At 47.9% G+C, this 21,483-nt stretch overlaps 7 protein-coding genes across 7 annotated transcripts; 3 read left to right on the top strand and 4 right to left on the bottom strand.

Annotated features, from left to right (window-relative positions):
- Nucleotides 1-1,886: 1,886 nt before the first annotated feature.
- N7496_006530 (uncharacterized protein) lies at nt 1,887-4,056 on the bottom strand (the record flags this gene model as incomplete). The annotated part of the gene is made up of 8 exons (XM_056699459.1): nt 1,887-2,120; nt 2,197-2,346; nt 2,421-2,684; nt 2,735-2,763; nt 3,078-3,590; nt 3,644-3,724; nt 3,788-3,938; nt 3,994-4,056. 8 exons carry the CDS (start codon nt 4,054-4,056, stop codon nt 1,887-1,889), a joined length of 1,485 nt encoding a protein of 494 aa, XP_056554872.1.
- Nucleotides 4,057-4,544: 488 nt separating this feature from the next.
- On the bottom strand, nt 4,545-6,465 carry N7496_006529 (uncharacterized protein; the record flags this gene model as incomplete). The annotated part of the gene is made up of 4 exons (XM_056699458.1): nt 4,545-4,615; nt 4,670-5,929; nt 5,990-6,067; nt 6,123-6,465. The coding sequence occupies 4 exons, from the start codon at nt 6,463-6,465 to the stop codon at nt 4,545-4,547; spliced, it is 1,752 nt and encodes a 583-aa protein (XP_056554871.1).
- A 2,836-nt stretch (nt 6,466-9,301) lies between these two features.
- N7496_006528 (uncharacterized protein) lies at nt 9,302-10,140 on the top strand (the record flags this gene model as incomplete). Its single annotated transcript, XM_056699457.1, has 2 exons — nt 9,302-9,785; nt 9,866-10,140. 2 exons carry the CDS (start codon nt 9,302-9,304, stop codon nt 10,138-10,140), a joined length of 759 nt encoding a protein of 252 aa, XP_056554870.1.
- A 1,618-nt stretch (nt 10,141-11,758) lies between these two features.
- Nucleotides 11,759-14,182, top strand: N7496_006527 (OPT family oligopeptide transporter; the record flags this gene model as incomplete). The annotated part of the gene is made up of 3 exons (XM_056699456.1): nt 11,759-11,972; nt 12,031-12,198; nt 12,252-14,182. The coding sequence occupies 3 exons, from the start codon at nt 11,759-11,761 to the stop codon at nt 14,180-14,182; spliced, it is 2,313 nt and encodes a 770-aa protein (XP_056554869.1).
- Nucleotides 14,183-14,472: 290 nt separating this feature from the next.
- N7496_006526 (3-hydroxyacyl-CoA dehydrogenase family protein) lies at nt 14,473-15,684 on the bottom strand (the record flags this gene model as incomplete). The annotated part of the gene is made up of 6 exons (XM_056699455.1): nt 14,473-14,797; nt 14,852-14,978; nt 15,045-15,065; nt 15,131-15,296; nt 15,361-15,546; nt 15,601-15,684. The coding sequence occupies 6 exons, from the start codon at nt 15,682-15,684 to the stop codon at nt 14,473-14,475; spliced, it is 909 nt and encodes a 302-aa protein (XP_056554868.1).
- Nucleotides 15,685-17,340: 1,656 nt separating this feature from the next.
- On the top strand, nt 17,341-19,550 carry N7496_006525 (Zn(II)2Cys6 transcription factor domain-containing protein; the record flags this gene model as incomplete). The annotated part of the gene is made up of 5 exons (XM_056699454.1): nt 17,341-17,505; nt 17,576-17,736; nt 17,805-17,966; nt 18,039-19,045; nt 19,123-19,550. 5 exons carry the CDS (start codon nt 17,341-17,343, stop codon nt 19,548-19,550), a joined length of 1,923 nt encoding a protein of 640 aa, XP_056554867.1.
- Nucleotides 19,551-19,771: 221 nt separating this feature from the next.
- N7496_006524 (uncharacterized protein) lies at nt 19,772-20,880 on the bottom strand (the record flags this gene model as incomplete). The annotated part of the gene is made up of 4 exons (XM_056699453.1): nt 19,772-20,433; nt 20,485-20,509; nt 20,575-20,678; nt 20,739-20,880. 4 exons carry the CDS (start codon nt 20,878-20,880, stop codon nt 19,772-19,774), a joined length of 933 nt encoding a protein of 310 aa, XP_056554866.1.
- Nucleotides 20,881-21,483: the final 603 nt, after the last annotated feature.

Genomic DNA, 21,483 nt, shown 5'->3' with positions numbered 1-21,483 from the left:
CAAGTATTTATCCGAGAATACTACACCAAATATCTCCTTCAAAATCCGAAATGCCGCTTACTGGGGGCCCCGAAGGTTGTTCCACCGCAGCCTCAACCACCACCTCAACCGGAGCTACCTCTGGAGCTACCTCTGGAACCGGAGCCACGGCAACCGAAGGTCCCTGGGGTGAAACTAAAGCCCAGAGCCCACAGCCTATGCCCGCCAGGACCCCAAGATAAATAAGAATGACCAATAGCAACAACCATACCAACCTACTCACCGACCTTGCGCGATAAAAGGGCCATAGGAGCACATGTGCCAATGCTTGGACGCGAGCGACAAACACCTTCGCGAGCTTTGTAGCTCGATTACCTGCTTGACGCTCGTCGCATTCAAATTCGGTGAAGGCTTGAGGCCTCGTGGTGGCGGGCTCTTCGGTGACCGGTATGTAAAATGAGTCGCTGGAGTATTTGGATTTGTAGGATGGGGGATGTGACGGTGGTGGATGTCGTGGGAGGTCTGGGTATTGTGGGAGATCTGGGTCGTTTTGTTCGTTGACGATGAAGTGGCGGTTTGATGATATGTGTTAGCGGAAAAAGTGTACATAGATGCTAAGTCGTATGAGAATTTGGAGGATGTGTACCATTTAAACTTCCCATTGTGCCTTGTTTGTACGTTTAGCCTTGATTTTATAGATCCACTGGAAGACTCACGATCGGAAAATAATGAGCTATAAGAATGATCATGAGAATTCCTACTGTAGGTAATTGCACATTCATAGAAACTCCTGGTGTATCGGAGACAAATTGGGTGTCAGGGTGTACATTTGCCTCCATTTTGAGCTTTGAGCTCGATACAGGCAGGTTTGCTTCTTTGGGAAGAGGGCAGCCGTAGTTTTTACATCGTTGTCGGGGTGAACTAGGTGTACAATTTATTTTTCTAGAAAATGAAAGCTATTGAATAAAATATAGTAATCCAAGATGGAGTCCATAAATATGATAGTGGTGGCGGCCCGGTTCGAACCCGGGCCCTCGAAATCCCGAAAGTAAGGTTATCTAGATGAAAAGGTTGCAAAATATTTAATCTGTCATGGATAACCTAGTGGGAGGCCCACCGCCAAGCTAGCAACCTTGCTTCGGCCTTGTGCCAGCGGGTACGCGTGCCCGGTACGAACCCTGGGGTCGCCGCCACACTCGTGTGAGTAATCCACGACGCTGTGAGGCGCTAAGCAATGGAAGTGACCCTTGAGGGAAGCAATTCTGCAGAGACACTTCCACCCTGGGGTGGCGTCGCCGGAATACACCGTCCCGTTACAGGGAAGCTGGCTGCTTGGTGGGACGACTGCACCTTTCTATTTTTTTTTTCTTTAACTTGTATTTATTTGTTTACATTATTATCCACTCCCCACCTAGCTCGTTGTTTTTCTCCTTTCTAAATTTTTGTGTCATTGTTCGTTATGTACGCCAATGATCTTTTTTTCTCTACAGAATCAAGTCTCTAAGATGCTCTATTTCTAACAAGCCATGGTCTCGATCCCTAATCAATCTACCGAGTGGAGGCCATTTGGGGGCCAAAAGCTTTACGCTGAAGAATCCTTCATGCAAGCCACACTCTTAAACCCACTAGGTTCGAATCCACGGAATTATCAGGCTGTTGCAAGAAAATGAGATGTTATATAACTAGAACGACTAAAATCACACTCAAAACGACTAGGGGTTGTCTTCAAAATAGTCATTGCCTAACAGGGCTGGAAAAAGGATGCACGATCGATCGGAGGTGCGTGTGCAGTAAACAAAAGATCGACAGATCTAGTATAAGCCACGGGCCCACCAGGTAACACGCCATCCTCGCTGGATGCCGATGGGAGTCCCAGGCTTCTGGTGTCCGTGTCAGTCCATTAGAGATCAAGAAGCCTCTGCCCGAGCCTTGAGATCTCTGTTGAACTCTGCAAAATCAGCAGCCATCTTCTTGCCCAACAGCGACGGGCTCATCAAGAATGACAGGGGACCCTTGAGATCCTCTGATTGTGTGAAGATAGTGGCTGTACCGTCCTTGGCGGGCTCCATGCGGAACTGGTGCAGACCCGCGACAGTCATGACGGGAGGACCCTGCCACGAGAACATCCCTTCAGAGTTTTCCTTTGCGAGAGAACAGTCGTTAGCATTGAGTTGGAGCTGGATAGTTAAACAACAAGCGGCCCGGGCGGGTACCCACCCTGATCTCGGCGATGAATTTCCATCCCTCAATGTTGCACTCGACCTTGTCTCCATTGACGAGGGACTCAGCTGTCTTGGACTCGTCTTGGATCGTGATACCCTTGATGAAATCGGTGTGCCATTCTGGGTAAGCGGAGAAGTTGAGGAGCTAGTTATTGTTTGGTATCAGTAACCCCTGTACGGAGTAGCCGCCTCTCTGATGGATGACCTGTGACGACGTACCACTTCTCGCACTTTGGCGGGCGGCGCAGCAATCTCAATCTTGCTCTCGTTTCGGGGCATTTTGTCTAGACCCTGTTGTGTGGTATGGAGGGTTGAAGGGGAGAAGAAATGGGGAGCAGGTGAGCTTCTGGGATTGTTTTGGATGAGGTGCGTGTGCAGAAGGAGCTGCTCCTTCTCCTTTGGCGCCCCGCCTCCTTTGGCTATTGCAAGGCTGTCAGGCTGCGAGTATTTACTAGCGCTGACCACATTAACATAGTCTTCCAGCTTATCTGTCAGAGCAATCGATAGCAGTAAGAATGAGGAACGCTGCAGACCATCCTCAGTCTAGTCTTCTTGCGCCACACTGTGTGGTGGTCATCAGCCAGTTTAACTTGGCTGTTGAAGGCACACTCTGTTTCAAGTATTTCTCATGGCTCTATAGGTGCTACAACTTGCCTTACGCTACAAAATTTGATTCTTTTCCCAATTCGCTGTTGTATGACGTGCATTCCAGCCACAGAGGCCCTCCCATTGCAAATATTGTGCAAGAATCATCCACAAGCGGGACGTATAAAATCTCTAAAGATATCCAACTGCCCAAGATTAAAGCCGGGACTTGGATTTCGCTACCGGAAACTATCAGACCATGGGCAGCATCAAAATAGGATATTGTCATACCTTCAAGTTCAGCTTTCTTCGCTCGGAATCGTGCAGCTGGCGCTCCACTCGCAAGCCTCTCCGAAAGCGCATCGGTCGCATTATAAACCGCCAAGATGCGCTCACTCCTAAGCGGTAGATTCTGTAACCGCTTGGTCTCCATCATACTAACACCATCGTTGACCTCGAGCTGCTTCTCCAGGAACTCCACGACAGAATTATGGAAGCCGTCAACGGGGAAGGTGCGGTTGATCAATCCCCAACCTTCCAATTCCTGGACAGTAAGCTTCCGGCCAAACATCAAAAAGTCGTTTGCGCGATGAACACCCATGTGTCGGGCCAGGTTGGTCGCAGATCCCGACTCGGGCACCAAGGCCAACGAATTGAATGGGACTTGGAGATAGGTCGTCTCGGATGCAAGGATGATATCGGCGATTCCCTGGAACCAAGCAGCTCCTCCTCCCACACCTGGTCCATTCAAAGCCAAGACGAATACCTTCTTGTGATCGATGAGCGATCTCATGAGTTCCATCACTGTCATGATTTAGCTGGCAGTATGTTTCCGCCCGGGGTACCAATTAACCTACTGGTAGTGAAACGAGACAAGTGGAGAAGCTTTAACTGAGTTTTTGTGAGATCGGCCATCCCTTCATCCAGGGGCCGTGAACCTATACTCCAATATTCAGTCAAAGAGTTCATCCGCAATAAATTTGTCACGGTGTCAGACTGACCTCGAACATCAGCGCCGGCGGAGAAGAATCGTCCTTCACCCGTCAAGACTGTGAAGACAGTATCTGGGTGTTCATCGAGTTCTTTCACGGCATGTAGAGTGTCAACAAGGAGATTCACGCCAAAGGAATTGAGCGATTTGGGTCGATTGAACTATGCCTCGGTTTAGAAATATCATCATTTACGAGGTATTCATCCATCGGCTTACCTTGATGACACCAATCTTTCCCTTCACCTCGACCTTGATATCCGTGTACTGATAAGATGCCATTGTGTTGTTGATTGTAAAAGTCTTCTCACTTTCAAAAAGGGTATTCAGCCGCAATCTTATGCTGCCTGGTCATCCAGAATGCTCTTGCGGGGTGATGTGCTGTTTGCGGGTGATCGAATCACATCGCGCGCTGGGTGACCCCGCACTACGGCCGTAGCCGCACAGCCTTGGGAAGCACCTCGGTGGTCGATTATTAAAATGCACTGCCGAGGTATTCGATTAACCGCGACTTAAGAGTGAAAGAGCAATAGAGTAGGCATTCTGACTCGCTAGATACATAAATCTTCGCACTGGTACCGAGGGCGATGCTGTGTATTTGATTACGGGCCCAGGGACCAGACGCTTGTTCGTCACAATAATGTGCATAAAGTATTGCCAACTCGGCCTATTTGGTTGTAGAATCAAAAACGTAAAGTAAAAAAATACCATGACCTCAAGCCAATTCCAATTTGAAGTCCCAAAAGTTCAATGGATCCAAAGGCTCGAAACTAAACCAAGTTCAGGGGAGATACGCAGGAGAACGATGTCAACTGCGGAATCTTGAAGGCATCAATGAGACCTATAGCGAGGAGTTAAACTTGGACCCGAGCAAGATATCGGGATACAGACTTACCAACAATAGCCGCGTACATGCCAAGCCCACTCATGGCGAGAGCTGCCAAGAAGTAGATAACGTGCCAGATATTGACAGCGACTTGAAACGGGCCGCCAGCCATAAAGCCTCGAATCCATCTTCTAGCGGCAGTATCGCTTCTGGACACGCGTCCAGTCACGGGATTGAATCCTTCACCATCTGCGTCATGAATAGCGTTCTTCTGAATGTCAAAACATAACGCAAAGAGGGGAGGGAAAGCGTATGTCAGGTTCAAAAGCATAGAGGCCGCGACCACACTGACAAATCCAAAGAAATCGGGAATAGCCGCTGCGATAATGAATGCAATGATCCACCAAAGAGGAACCAAGACCGCGTAGATGAACTTTCCAGTCCGAGTAGTGAGAGGAGGAGCTTTGAAGATATCAAGCAGAACGTTGTTGTAAAACACCTTGATACCAATGTTGCCATAAAGACCTCCTGAGATCAAAGCTGCGAGAAGGGACACCATGTTACCCACAGTCTGCCATGCGTAAATACTGACACCTTGGTAGCTTGGATTGTAGCTGTACTGTCCTTGCAGGTGATACACCACACAGCCATACGTGAGATAAACAGCATAGATGAAGAATTGCGCGCCCCACATCGCCTTGATAAAGTCCCGGGGTCGTTTCATCTCAGCCAGGAATTCCACGAACAATTGCGCGCCTGCATATGCGGTCACTCCGGAAAGCATCCCATTGATTGCACCGATCAGTCCATCAGAGGGAATGGTGTTGTAATGAATGATTGGAGGGTAATTGCCGGCTTTGTCAGGCTTGATGGTTTCCGGATCTACCGCACTACCTGCAGAGCCTAGGGTGGAGATGTGATAGTTTGGGGGCGAATTGGCCATAACACCAATCGACATGAACACGACGAATAGGTTCATCCAAACAGCAACATTTGCAAACCAACCATAGTTTCTCAGAGTGCGAACCTGGGTGACGACAAAGCCAGCGCACGCAAAGATGGCCGGGCAGACCGCATAACAGAGGCGGAACTTTGACATTTGGGAGATGTTCTGGCCGAATAAGATCGTGACTTGTCCAACAATTAAGAGCAGAGAGATTCCCTGGCAGATATTTGTAATGTAGCGACCAAATCGCCCAAGTGTTCGGAAACCAAGATCTCCGTAGTTCTTTGCGGGATACTCATAGCTGTCCACGCCAAGGAAGACTCGCCAAATTAGATACCCCGAATATCCAGCCATGATACCAAAGACGGTGTAGAATGCGATACCTATCGAACGTCAGCAATTGACGATGAAAATGCAGTTTTTCTTCGTTTTGGGTCTCTCACCTGGCCCCCATCCAAGTGTGCCCATCGTAAAGCCAGTGCTATACGGCCCCATGATGTCGGTGGTGATAAGAAAGAAGCCTGGCAAAGATATTAGCGTAATTTAGATATCGAAAACGGGCCTGGCTAGATTCACAGGCTCCCCACGAAGCGGATCTGAATGCCCGGCTTGCATTAGTCCACTCTTCATCGGTGATCAGCAGTCTTCTTTCACGATGCGTAAAGTCACCCGCAGTAAGATGAGTAGTGACCTGGTTGTCATCATCGTGAGCTCCACGCTTTCCTCCGAGGACACGTCGTATGTTGAGAACGGGCGACTCCAAAGTCAGCTCCTCTGCTCGTGTCTTCTGTGCATAGAAGGAATATTCATCGAAAGTGACACTGGAGTCGTACGGCTCGCGAGCCTGCGGCTTGATGAGAGTGTTGAAGGCCACCTCTTGAGAGGGCGCCTGTATAGCCGGTTCCACCTTCTCATCCATAATGGAATGCGAGGGGGTAGGAGGGTAGTTTTTATGGCGAAGGAATGGAAGGTGACAGTTTTGCTGAGAGACTAGGTGAGAGGAGAAGATATGGATTGATGATTTGGATTTACGCTGGCCCCTTGGAAGAATGTGCAAACTTTCTAAGGCAATCTGGTTTGACAAACGGTCGCAAGATCTAAGGGAGCCAATGCACCCCGGAGATCAACTCGGCGCATTTCCAGAGTTTTGTACCGTCGCAAACAAACAATAACCTCTCCACGTGGATCTTACCCTCCGATTTTCCCAAACGTGCAGCTAAACGAAGAACCAAACCAACACTTCTCAATTCCAGTAGGTCAAAGAATACCGATAAGCATCGCCCAGGTGATCAGCTGCCACAGTGACTAGCATCGTCTGCCGACGAAGGGGTTGGCTGGACAGGGATGTGGCGGGGTAGACCGACAGGTCATATTGGCCAGCCTCCCAGTTCTGAACCATATCCTAGAAGCGAAACCCCATGTTGAGATCTACTTGTGATCTGTCTGAGAACTTAGGATGTCTACTGCTTTTGTAGTTCCCAGCTTCAACGCGCTTTCCAGCCATGCAAGAGCAAGGTCGAAAGTGCATGTAAAACTGATAACTTAAAATGATGCTCATGGCTTGTTCATATTCCAGAAATTGAGTCAAGATATTGTCTAACAATTGCATCCGGCTACCATCGGGCTGCTAAGCGCTCCGTGTAACATCAACCATGTAGAACCACTCTCCGTTATGAGCGGGGTTACTACTTCTTCGTATCGTGTTGCTTGCTAGGACCTCCATCGATGTGGCGAAATTATCATCAAAATACACAAAGAACTATCTAAGAAGGGTCAATAGAGATATAAAAGAAGGTCTTCGAGTCCCATTTGTAGATTATCAGCGCCGTGGACGCGTTGTAGGCCGACCCGCCCTACTGTACCAACGAATCTAGGGTCTGAGAGCCCCAGATATCACAGATACTACCCCATAGTAAACTTGTGTCAATTCAGAGGGATATGTGACGAATCAGAGAGTCCGCCGCTTTGCCCTCTTTTCTCCCGGAAAGTGCGTGGATTTCTTTGTTCTGACTACGCCGTGACATGACAAGCGCTAGGCAATAACTCTAAACAAGCTGCAATATACTGGCGCTTTCGATGGTGACGTTTCAGTCTAGATCTAAGCAAATCTCATTGGCTTTATCAAATGCGACCAAAATTCGTGGCTATGGACAGGATTATTGCTGGCTATTGCGGGAACATGACCGACTCTTTCGCAAAGCCATTCAAATTTCGGCAAATATGAGATTATGATGATGATCCTACCTAAGGGGAAGCACCTTATATTATTTTGTAGGGGGGATGGGTGCTTAAATGCTTATTATGATCTATGGATAATCAAAACCATGACTGAACCATAGTGCCTGGAGAAAAGTTCTGGGGGTGCTAGAATGCCTTTAGGCGATGGCCAAACAAGAGATACTGCGTGGGCTTAGTATCTACTACGATGGAGTGCTCATTATGGTGATGAAGGACCTTTGGATATATAAACACGAGCATCAATGGCAAGTTAAATAGAAGGGCTGAGTCAAAATTCGGCGGCTATCCGGGAAACCTGGCCCAGGGACGAATAGCAGACAGGTGGCGGCCTCATGGTGCGCAAGGGGCGAGGAAACCCATTCGTATCGACTTGTACCATTTCAAATGGCTGTTATCCACGGATATTAGCCCGACAGTCAAGATGCAGCAAAAAGAGCTATCCTCTTGGATCTTGTGGCGCTTTGGTATGTTGCGCAGGAAGGCGTAAGCCCACACAAGCTACACCTTAGGTTAATTTTGCGTATGAGGTATTTTCGGTCCTATTTGTCGCCTGGGGTTAAGTAAACTCTCCCGATGCAGGTCCTTTCCTGCCCTTGCATTCTGTCTAGTGTTGACCGATGAGAGGGCTGTTGGAGGACGAGCGAAGGAGGAAAAGTGGGGGGAAAGAGGAAAGGGGTCCAAGCGAAAAAGAGCCTCCCACGTGATGCTGATGCCCGGTTTTGTCTCATTTTCCAGGAATCCCCAACCTCGAAATATTCTATTGCATGTTTGATTTTTGCTATCGATAATTGGCTGTCTGTTCCCCCTGCAGATCTCTTGCAGAAGCTCAAATCACGTCGACAGATTGGGGCGATCAAGGGCGATTGGGAGATGGTGGGCCGATCATCTTGGCTTCGAGCGATTCTTTTCCTCCACTGCTGGGGACTGATCCATGCCTCGAATCTATCACCATGTAGGGATAAGAAAGATCCACAACCAATCGCAATTAATTTGTCTCTTGATGCAGTGTGAGAGGTCCCCCAGTCGCAATTCCAGTGGTGATGGGATAACCAATCTAATAATATCTCAGAACCGCCATCTGTGTCCCTTCCCTTGACCAGACCGTCGTTCTGGCAACTATTTATCCTCGGTCTGTTACTTCGCCTCTTCCAAAATATGCTGCATCCACGTCTTTGCTGCGCTCGAATTATTACCAAGAACGTTATGCCAAGTCTCAGCGTCCCTCTGGCCTTTTGAGCAAGTTTTATAGTCTACGAGATGCTTTGTTTACTTCCAAGAGTCCACCACCGTCAGGCGTGGATAAAAGGCCCTCTCCCGATGAGATAAGGGAAGGCTTTATAGAGGCATTTGAACGGGTGAAAAATGTATCCTTGGCGGAATCTGGTATAAATATTACATCCGCAGTCGTCTTCTTCCCACGCTTTTTGAGCGATGAGGTTCAAACGCTTGTCATCGAGGCCTCAGATGAAGCTGGTATCAGGCCATTTCTTCCAACAAGCCCTGACAAGATATTAAGTATGGTTGAAAACATACTGGAACAGAACATCACATCCGTCAACCTGGCTGATAATCCTCAAAAGCTCCTAATCGTCGATTATGGTCTATGGTACATCGATGTTCAGACACATGGCAGGCGCTGTAAACTGAACTACCCAATCGACTCGATGGGCTGTGCGAGCATCCCCTACAGACTTATAAAAACGCTGAATTCAACCAACGTGGACATACAGCAACAACTTGATCAAGGTGCTTCATACAATCCTCTTGCTGCCGCTATATATAAAGCACGAGAGCTGATGAAGATGGACGGTGGTGAAAACTCGTTTGACGAAGAAGAATCTGAAAGGGAAATGCCTGAAAAATGGCCTCTTGATCTAGATGATTGGTGGATTGGTCAGGGGAAGGAGGCATTCATCACCTGGGACGATATCAAAGCCGTTGAAGCTGAGTATATCAGCGAACTTGCAGAAACATTGGATAGGCTTCTACTTTGCCTCGAAGGTAAGAGAAGCTCTTTATTCACTCTTTAACTCGCTTGTTGTATCCTGCTGCCTGGGTAAACTAACCTGGATTCTAAACAGAGACTAAACCCCAGGACCCAGACAAATCCGATGAGGCATATTCAATCTTTGACAAGGTTATCATTCTAGGCAATTTTTGTGATAGGTCAATCATAAGGCAGGCCGTGAGACAGAGTGTCGGTGATCATGCTCCAATTATTGGAGGTAGGAAGGACTCGGACGTCCTACTGGAAGCTCTAGCTGGTGCTCGTATGGGTTTCATGTTTCATGAAGCTGAACATCGGATTGAAGAAGACCAGGGGTCTCAACAGCTAGGTGGCCATGAAGAGCTGTAATTTTAAACACCATCTACGCATACCGGACAGAGTTTATCCTCTGACCAACGAATCGAGGAATGTATATAACATCGAGGATCCAAATCACATACGTGATATCAGTGGGATGAGTGGTTGAAATGCACACAACACTTGAGGATCGTCTGTCACCATTGAGGGGCACTCGTTGTGTCTCTTAACACATGGTTAGCTTCATGCTTGGCCTTTCATACTCCCTAAACACTGTCAAGTTAGGAAATAAACTCGCCGTTTCCTTGTATGTGAGGGCTCACCAACTGCCGCGCCATCAGCAAGAATCAACTGCCAGTGTGACAAATGTTATTGGTCTCTCGAATACGATGTTTTAACCGCTTTAGATAATAAACCTCGATTTCAATTTGGAAAATAGAGGTTTAGGGAAGAAATTCAATCACGTGGACGAGAAAGCTCAATATGCCAGTGCCGAAATGTTGATGGAGAGCACCGCTATGTACCTGCCCATATCGACATCAGTAAGTTTTTCAAATTACTATCTTTGGCTGTTTCAGAGAAAGCTTACACACATTCTTAATGGCAGACAACTGCATCAGCACAGACTATGGGGAACTCTGTTGCTAGATGCAATCTTGGGCAGTGTATTTAAATTGCAAGGCAACAAATCTCTGCTAAGGGAGAATTCGTGGATGGGGAGACATTTACACAGATACGCCCATTACGACTGTAGATCATGAATCATGAACTGAAAATCCGAGAACCTTACGGCTCTGAACAATTATATTGAAGGTCTAGGACCAAACTAGGATTTGTAGAGGCAGGCTTTTGGCCTCCCAGTCATCGGGATCTAAAGCGAATCAATGGTAGAATTATTGATTGAAGGAAGGCGAGTGGCGCTTTATTACTAGAGCATGAGGACTCGAAGCATTTATCTGCCTTCTGAACCTTGTATGACTTGCTGAGGGCGTAGCAAGCTTTTTGTCCGGTTGAATAGAGTGAGGAAAAGCCTCGCAGTGGGGGGACGGGGGATTGTAACATGCCACGATGCAACCCAAAGCTGCGGGAGATGCCGTACAAACATTGCCTATCCAGTTTAGCAGACTTCTTAAGCACCTTAAACCCCCCCAGTCCTAGCACGTTCCCAGCGTTAGCGTCTTCTTAGTGTCAAGGCTAAGATTTGGTTTCACTTCGGCATTGCCGAGCATAATTGCGCCATTCTCATTTGTCAAATTAGTTCAAGATAGCCAATACATGCAGTTGCAAACTCGCGCTACTTCTCAGTATCCCCGTCTAGATTTGCGGATTGGTGTCAAATACCTCGTCGGTTATGGGATAATGGGACCCGAGACAAAGCGACCGGACTCCGTCGATAACTCACCATTACTGTCACAGATCGCACCATTGCGTACTCCAAATAGCCGAGCCGATATTGATCATGTTAGTCTGATCAGGAATATTGCCTTTCGAACTAGATAAATTATAGGATAGTCTCCTACACAGAAAATCTTCTCATGAAATTTTTTGGAGATCCCCTCTCAGCTTATACCCCGCGCGAACTGGCACATAGCTTGATCTCAAGCCCAACTGGCGCTATTTGCCCACACTCTCCTCGCAGACAATCTCAAGCGCCCGCTCGGTCTGCAACATGTCGGCGTTAGTAGAAGACAGCTCTGACAGAAGTGGCGACCTGCAAGCTACAGAAGCGAGCAAGACTGACGTGCTCACTAAAGAGGCCTCAGTCGCAGTTGAAGAAGAATCGCGAACAAACTCAGCCAATAAACCAGAAGGTGATGGTTCCGCTGGATCTAAAAGCGAAGACGATACCGTCTATGTCAACGGTCACCCTGTTATCGAGAACGGTATGATCGCTACTACGCGTACAGAAAATACTTTCCGTTGCTCATTATGAGAGAATAGGAGACGATGTATCAAAATTCCTGATATCCGATCGTGATGATGGTGACCCTGCCTTCACATTTCGTTCGATAGTTCTGGGCACAGCTTTCACGGCCCTTTCTAGTGTGATCACCATGATCTACATTTTCAAGCCAACCACGATGCAAGTTTCGGCGGTTTTCCTTCAGCGTAAGCTATCTGAAAGCGAATATCGAGTGATCTTTTTTCTGACGTTTTCTAAGTCCTGGTCTACATCTTTGGCGAAGCATGGGCAATTTTCACCCCTCGACCGGACCGATTCAAACAGAGATGGGTACAGAAAACCCTTCGGTTCCTTAACTCCGGACAGCCATTCGGAATCAAAGAACATGTTGTCGCGTCACTGATCGCTTCATCCGGTAACAATGGCCTCGCTGGAGTCGAGGTCTATGCTGCTGAGCGACTTTTCTACGACCGTAGCGTCTCCGCATCTACTGCTGTGCTAGCTACTTTCTCCATCTCCCTTTGCGGATTTGTCGTGGCGGGCTTGTTACGACCACTCATCGTGTACCCTGCAGAAATGGTGTACTGGAGCACTTTGCCACAGGTGGTTCTGTTTCAAAATCTCCACTTTGATACCCGCGCGAACAGGGGCCGGCTTATCAAGTTCGGTTGGGCTCTTGCTCTGGCTGCAATCTGGGAATTCTTCCCATCATATATCATTACTTGGTTTGGTGGACTCTCCATCGTCTGCTTGGCATCGATGAAAGCCCCAACACACACGAGAACAATCATATCCACAATTTTCGGAGGTGCATCGTCTAATCAAGGATTGGGTCTGCTCAACTTCTCTCTCGACTGGCAATACATTCAGAGTCAGTATCTGTCATTGCCATTCAAGCAACAGGTCAATACTTGGATTGCATATGTGATCTGGTACCCTGCAATGCTAGGTCTCTACTACAGCAATGCCTGGAACGCCCAGAACTTTCCATTCATGTCAAGTTCTCTATTCAAGAGTGATGGAACCAAACTGACTACGACTTCAATCTTGAATGACAAGGGAATCATCGACCAGGCCAAGCTTGCAAAGATTGGACTGCCATACTTGACCTCCAGCACTGTTTGGGGATATTTCACACAGAATCTCGCAATTGGAGCGCTAATTACTCATGTGATAATTTTCTACGGCAAGGACATGGTGCTGGCATGGAAGCAGGCCCGGAATAAAACCCAACCTGACCCACATTATCGTGCGATGCTCAAATACAAAGAGGTTCCATTGTGGTGGTACTTGATTCTCTTCGTTCTCTGCTTCATTGCGGGAATTATTGTGACTGCCCACGGTGAGACAACTCTTCCTGTCTGGGGCTATATAATCTCTCTACTACTTGGAGGGTTCATTGCACCATTCTCCTGCATTCTATACGGGCTTTATGGAAGCGGAGTAGGGACAAATCAGATCTCGAAGATGGTTGCAGGCGCAGTACACCCTGGCAGACCTTTGGCCAACTTCTATTTTGCTAGCTGGTCTCACCAGGTCATCTTGCTAGCAGTCAACTTGGCAAATTGGTTGAAGGTTGGACAGTACACAAAGGTACCGCATCGGGTTATGTTTGGCACTCAGATCTACGCAACTCTTCTCGGAGCTGGTCTAAACTACGCTGTGATGACCACTATTGTGACAAACCAGCGCGAGATTCTCCTTGATCCCGAAGGAAACAGTGTTTGGAGTGGCTCTTACATGCAGAGTCTCAATTCTCAAGCCATTACCTGGGCTCTGGCCAAGGATATGTACGGTGCTAAGAGCCGATACTTCATCGTCCCTCTTGGTATTATTATTGGCCTTGCTCTCCCGGTATTGCACTGGGGCGTGGCTAAAATATTCCCGCGGGTTCGCAATTGGCCGATCAATACTGCAATTATTGCGTTGTATTCTGGCTACACCTATTATGGGAATACCTCCTGGATCTGGTCTTCGATCGCGGTGGGAGTCTTTTCTCAGTTCTGGCTTCGTCGCCGACTGCCCCGAATTTACAACAAGTACAATTATCTCATCGGAGCGGCTATGGATGGAGGCTCTCAGATTGTCATCTTTATTCTGTCGTTTGCGGTGTTTGGCGCTAGTGGAACAGAGCACCCATTCCCAACGTGGTGGGGATCTCCTTCTGGTAGCCCAGATCATTGCTTATAGGCGGAAGGAAATGAATGGAGCACGGAAGGTATGAGTTATGTATCAATGGAGTTATGACATGGTTAATATGGTCGACGATGATATTCTGTTCCGACTCGATACGGTTTAAAGTTTGCGGGTGCTCAAAGTTATAATGCTCGGTGCCGATGGAGCGCAGGAGCCGGTATTGAATGAAGTGTGACTACTGGATTGAACTACATAGAAATCAGATACGAGAAATGATGTTGGGTTAAATCAAATCTATACTCTTGTGACAATTAACAGACAAAACGACACATGAAAACTCCGAACTACAAATTCGGCGTGCTCATCACATTGCTGTTATCGGTCGTCTCTTTACCGTAGTTATAGAACCCTTCCCCGTTCTTAACACCCAGGCGCCCGCTCTGAATCATATTCTGAAGGTACTCTCTCGGCTCGACAGGAATACCGGCTCGGGAGTCTGCATAGTGGTTTTCAATGTCCAACACCACGTCGAGGCCGACCACATCCATCTGTTCACATGGCCCTTTGGGTGTCTTGAGAACATCCCTGAAAATTGCGTCAATCTCTCGAGGTGTGCAAACACCCTCGGAGAGTGCTAGTAGTGTTTCGCGCTTGATAGCGGCCCAAATCCTGCGCATACAGTAAGCTACCGGTAAGTGCTGGGGTCAGCTCATATAGACTTACCTGTTGTAAATGTAGCCAATGGAGTCTTTCTTAACGTGGAAGGGTGAGAAGCCATGGGCTCTGCATTGATCCAACAAAAGGGAAATAGCGGCGGGATCAGTATCTTGATGTCCCATGATTTCGATTGCTGATAAGTTTCTCGTTAGTGCTGGGATTTCACATTTTGAGTTATTTGGGGCTTAGACATATGTACCTGATGTCTCTGGAGGCCAGTCTGCACATTGCAACATGTTAGCAAGGGCTTCTTTTGTAAGGATGAGGACAGAGGAGGTCTCATACAGCAGTGTGCACTCAATATCCTGTTTTTGTGCTTCAGATTTAGGCCCTCGATAATCTCGGAAATTCCATAGCTGCTTGAGTTGGAAGCAATGATGGTATGTGCAGGAGCCAGATCATCAAGCTGAGTGATGACCTTCTGCTTCAATGCCCAGTTCTCCGGCACGCACTTCATTTGTAAACAAGTCAGATCATATTCATCGTGCATCAAAATTGAAGTCAAAATATATTACCTCTACAACCAACCATGCATCTCGAAGAGCTGATTCCAAAGAGTCTGGATGGGCAACTGTAACCTCTCCCCAATTTTTGTCATGATCGACTGCTGCGTTGCGAAGCTGGTTGACATAGCTCAGACCATCTTGCAATTGTTGCTTCTGAAGATCGACGAGACAAACAGAGCCGCCTCTTCCGGACCACTTCATACTGTCAGCTCCAGCGTTTAGTTATCAATCTTCGAGGCTTTCACTCACCATGAATGCGAGTCGTCGTCCTTGGGTTCCAGCGCCGATAATGACCACAGACCCGCTGGGCCCTTGAGTGGTGTTAATCGTCATATTTTGACGCCCGACTTTCTACAAATTGACAAGAAGAGAGTACCAAGTTCAGGTCGTTTTGTTTGTCTGTAGAGAAATCTTGAAGTAAGTTATGCTGCAATCTTAAAGAGTCTAGAAATGCGGCTAAATGTAGAATTCTTCAACTCAACCGACCGAATGAAATCGCCGGCAAGTAAGGCAGATATAGGATGACGGGCCGGTCACTCGGATCCGGTATCTCCATAAGTAGCATTGCCGATCTGCAGCAAATAAGACGGTCTTGTTCGTCCTTTCCACGGCTCTGATCCCCTATTAGGATACTCCTGTCCCCGAATCGTGTCTTTGTCGGTTCTGAGCCGAGGGGTCCAACGCTAAATCTCATCTTCCTCCTTTATCCGGCGAAAAAAGGCTGTCGATTGGTGGAAATTGTATCCACATCGGATCCGAAGCGAGGTGCCAAGAACAAGGGGCGTCATAAGCTCCAGTGCTACCCCAGATTTCCTGGTAATACTCATTAAGCCGATGGGTTGCAGACATGATTAGTATTCAACCGAACGTCCGGGCGAATGACAGTTTCCATTGTTCTAGTTGCTTTCCTTAAACGGTCACCAGGGGGTCGCTGGAACGAAGATCTGATTTTCCAAAGAACAAAGGCCATGCAGAAGGGACAGTATGAACGGTTATACCTTCACCTACAGTCAGTGAATACAATTAGCAATGCCACTTTACTAGCTAAAGGCTTGTGGCCGGTAAGTTGCTTGTGGCTCCACGGAGATGACCAGAGATCTCGCTCGTGTGAAGGCCACGGACCCAAGAACGTAGAGAAGAAAGGAAACATCAAACATATAGAAAACCTGGTGGCCCTTGTAGAGTAGCAGGAGCTCCAAGCAGAAATCTTAGTCCTTGACAAACAGACAAAGTACGTCAACATGGAAGCCGCACTGGGCGTCATGAGGTTCTAGTCCGAAGCAATCCAAAATCAAGGCATAACTACATGCGCCTAAGGTAGAACCATTTAGAAGCTGTGATATTGACTCCTACGATGATGTATGAGTATATATTCTCGGAATTTCGGATGGCCAGAGGCACTATTTTGCATGGGAAAGCTCTTGAAGATGGCTCTAGGATCATCCCGATACTGTTTGAGTCTTCAAGGACTGACAGTCAGACCAGAAAATCACATCCAAGAACTAGATGCCAATCTGTGGGGAGTTATGACGGGTCATGAGGCCCTGGGAAGATGGTGTGAACTTAGTGGTGATATGCCGTTATCTCTACATAGACTGGCAAGTACCAAGTCTTTGAGCTTGATTTGATGTTCATTCAATAAACGTAGATGTAACTTCAATGCCAGTCTCGACTAAGTAATCCAGCTCCCTAGATCCAAAGTGGAAGCGCTCTCCTTGGAGCCTACCCCGGATTGCCCCCAGGATTTCTTGCTCGCATGCACTAAAAATGCACGTTAACACGAGTCTGGCATCTGGAGATCTGAGCGGGGAAGCTCGTGGTGCCTCCATTATTACAATTCGATGACTTTGCTGCGCATTCGCCGATTCGTCCAACAGTCTGTGCCACTCGGTTAGCCTGCGGGGGTGGGACCCAGTCAATGCTCATAATACAGGAATGATCCCTCCCCATATCTGCGTCTAACTCGCACTTTATCAGTCCATCCTCAGGATGCATACCGACCGAGTCCATCGACGCAGGCAATTTTCCAGCTGCGATGCGTGTCGTAAATCTCGTGTTGCCTGTGATGCGTTGCGAAGACGCCCTGCGACCGAAGAGTCGAGTGTCGCCACTTGTAGCCGCTGTGCGGCTCGGAACCGACACTGCAGCTTCGAGGTGCGGATAGTCGCTTTCTACGCGGTTGACTGCATATTTTAGGAGAGAAACTGACAGAATATGTTTATAGTGGATGAAAAAAGTCGTTGCCAGAGCTGATGGGTCCAGTCCTGCATCGGATCGCTGGAATCCCCTTCTCTCCCCGCCGCCGTCTTATGGCAGGAGCCAGGAGGAAGGATTCAATCTGTCGCCGCATTTCAACGATCCTGGGGGAGACTCACCTCGAACTGGGTAAGGCTGCCCCATCGATTCTTCACTTGGCCATTGCGATCATCTATTGATACCCGTTTGTCCTTTAGGGTGGATGATAGTCCAGTACACCGCGACCATGGGACCCCTACACCCTCTGCCCGTTCCTCGCTGGTCAGTCTGGAAGTCTCGAACTGGCTTCGATCAATGTATGAAGATGTCTTCGAGCAGGTCTTTGGGTCCTGGCTAGGCAATTATAGCTGTCCTTTCTCGTGAGTGAGGAGCAATCCATCGGACTGCGCACCAGCACCATTCAATTTACATTGGTTCTAATGCTGGGTTAGATTCGGGGAGAATGGTCACTTGGAAGGCGGCGCAAGCGATCATCCAGGATTTTCTCTATCGGTCAGCATTTCATCACTGTGCAGGCAATTCGACCAGTTGATGAAGGACCTGGAAAAGCAAGGGCCGACGGGTGCGAGGACTCACCCTCCGACGCAAGCCGAATTAGTGAAGGAATGGCAGATTGAAACCACACTGAACCAAGCAATTCAGACCTTTTCCGCCCGATGGCTTCCCCTGACCTATCACTTGAATGAGCAGAAGCTGGCACAAACTCCATTGATTCAATCCCTTTGGAGGGAACTAAGACAGAACCTTCTCAAATCCATGAATCGACCCTGTTATCGATCCATGCTAAGCTTATACCTTTTCGCCATGGTCCCGGTACCGGTCGGAATACCCGAAGACGAGGAGGAAAGTGGTGTACCTGCTCAAGTATGCGTTCAAGCTGCTTTACAACAAGTGCAGTACCTTCGCGCCCGCCAAAGGAGTCTCGAATTCAACGGCTCGAAGGTCTCCCTTTTATCAGATCAAGCGGCACCCATCTCCACACCGGAACAAATTCGATCTGAGTTCATGCACATTGAGAGTATGATATACTGGGCAGCCATGACGTTTGATACTTCATCTGCCTTGACTTTCAACACCAAATCCGTTCTTTCTTCGGGCCTTTTGGGTTGGGAAGCGGAGTCCTCGTGGCGGATGGTCCAGACGTGCACGAACATATTCCACGAACAGTCTGAGAGATGGCGTACTCATGGAGTACTAGTCACTGAAGAAACGGCAAATCAAATCATTGGCGCAGCCCATGCATGGAAACTGCGCGTGTGGAAAATGGGTACTATTCTGAAGGAAGCTCTTCGTGAAGGTCATGGAGAAGATGCCGTATACCACGCACATACCTCTGCCGCAGAGGCAATCAGACAGTTCAATGTCACTTATCGCCCGTTGCTGGCGGCGTGCGAACGACGACTTCAATTTTTATCGCAACACACAAAGCTTCGCTGGTGTAAGTTTTATCTTCCGAAGTCCGGTCTCAAATATGAAGCTCGACGATACTAACAATCGCCTCCTGGGCACAAATAGACGAGCTTATGGTGCATCACCACTTAAGTATTCTAATTATGATTGATGCCATCGAGATCGCATCAAGGGAAGATATTCTCGAGAAAATGAGCGTCACAAAGTCAGATGCACAGGGCAGTCTCCTCAACTGCCTACAGTTTGGCCTCAGCAATCATTTCACAATTCCCACGCGCCAGGGCCCAGACAGCACTTCTGGCTCTTTCCCACTAGTGGCCATCGACCCTTATCCCCACCATCTTCTTGCGGGTGTGCAGCTACTGTGGAAAGGAATTGAGCGAGATTTTGACGATGGTCAGATGGATCAGACGACTTGTGAGAATTTGCAGTCGATTCTTCTTCAAACACTTGAATTACTTCCACAGACGTCCAAGTCGGTTCGGAAAGGCACTGAGCAGGCTCAGTTTGCTTTCCTACGACAAGAACGGTGAAGACCATGACTAGTCTAATAGCATTTAATTTCATGACCAACCTTTCATATCGATACCTATCTAAATTTGCCCTACGCCGTGAAGAAAAATAAGTCTCTCCTTTCCATGGAAAGGGAAAAGAGCGGTGCATGCTCGAAACTAGACTTCACGCCCGAGGATAGATGGAATATGTCCGTCGGAGAAATCTATGCCTTCTATTCAAACTCAAAGTCTATGATATCTCATAACTGGTCATCTCCAGACTTGAGGAGACGGTATATCCGCTTATGCTGCTCCAGTGCCACCAACGTTGCAATAGTCTGAGGACCCAAGCGCACAAAGCTAGGTGTCCAGCCACGGAATACCCACCGATAACCTTCAGATCGAGTCAAGTTGGTCACAATCCTGAACACTGATACTCGTTTCGAAGAACTCATCAGCTGTGTTCGAATCACGTCCATCGGGCTCGAAATTGAAGTCGCAACGAGACTAGCCAACAACGAGGCCGAAATGTGAATGACCGGACTCTCCCCGCTAAGACTACTCCACCTTTGCAGCAATTCTTTGAATGTATCATAAGACGCAAGCTGGCTTGCAGTCATGATTCCACACCGGAAACAGTTAGGCCATAGACCCTGTGCAAATGCTCTCCAACCTTCATGATGCTTCATTTGGACCCAGGCATCCAACACATGCTTGTAATTGCGGCGGTGTTGAATAGGCAAAGACCTGTCGTTCTGCATCCGGATATTTGCAATATCTGATGGCGTACCAAATATAGCTCCCACGAAGCCTGACGTCGCTGCCATCGCCGTGAGCATTGGAGTGGTGATGGGCTTCTCTGACTTTTTTGCTGATTGTTTCAGCTCTTCGTATAAAGCGATACGAGAGGCTCCGTATGTTACTAGGAATGTGTTAGACCTCGTTTTGAAGTTCTCAATGCAGTAATACTTACATGATCTCATCAATCCAGCGGAAAGCTTTTGGGTGGAGGTTAGTTTATATGAACGGAAGTATTATATGGCGCCGTGGGCCGGATACTCACGCCATGATAGAGACCCCTAACACCTTCATTCTGGATAATCTGCATTCCTGTTCGAACTGAACCTTGTTTCGCACCGTCTGCAACAGTCTGCATGCGGACCTTGACTAGAGCGAATTCGTGTTAGCTTTTCATGTTCGAAGCTAGGTTACAGAGAAAGCACTTACTAAGGTCAAACGGATGCGACACCATTACCGCCATGCAAGATGCCGAGCCACCAAACCATCTTGGATAGCTAACTTCGGCCTGTTTTGTTGAGGCTGGGATAATTTGAGGGGTAGGCAAGGAGGCAATCTTTGTTTCGGCCATTGTGTAGTGAATTAACTTCGTAGCTTTGTCTAGGGAAGAAGATCTGTATTTATAAGTCGGCAATTGCCGACTGGTACTCTTATATCCGACTACCGGTCTCTCGCTGGCCGGCGAGTACCCCGAGTACCCCGACTTTCGAACTTCGGCGTTGGGGCTAAGGGCCCGAGGTGCTGTTGTATAGGCTTCGGGATAGACCTCGGGCGGGTTTCATGTTGCTGCAAAACTTGGCTATCTGTCAAGTCTTGCATGTGTTAAACCAATCGTTTTCGAAATTTAGTCCTTACTCGATAATTAACTATTAAGGAAGTTTCCATTGAATCAGCTTGCCATAAACGTCAATTTCCATACCCTGTTGATCATCCTCGCAGGGTCGCCAAGACGGCTATATGGTTACTTCACGGGGCTTTGCTTGAGGAAGCTCACGATATTCGCCCATTCAGTCGTTTCCTGAATTGGTGAATGATCTCTCAGGCTGCTCGTTGTGACCTGATAAACTCCTTGGGAATACACGAAAGCTACTTCCATCCATATCCAAGTTCGATGACATCCCGACCGAATGCTTGACAACTGAGGGGTACGATGGAGGTAGACGCTACTTCTCCA

This window comes from Penicillium cataractarum (assembly GCF_028827025.1).
Source record: "Penicillium cataractarum strain IBT 29864 chromosome Unknown utg000005l, whole genome shotgun sequence".
NCBI lineage: Eukaryota > Fungi > Ascomycota > Eurotiomycetes > Eurotiales > Aspergillaceae > Penicillium > Penicillium cataractarum.
The sequence above is the reverse complement of the archived record's forward strand: the minus strand, read 5'-3'. Positions and strand labels throughout refer to the sequence as shown.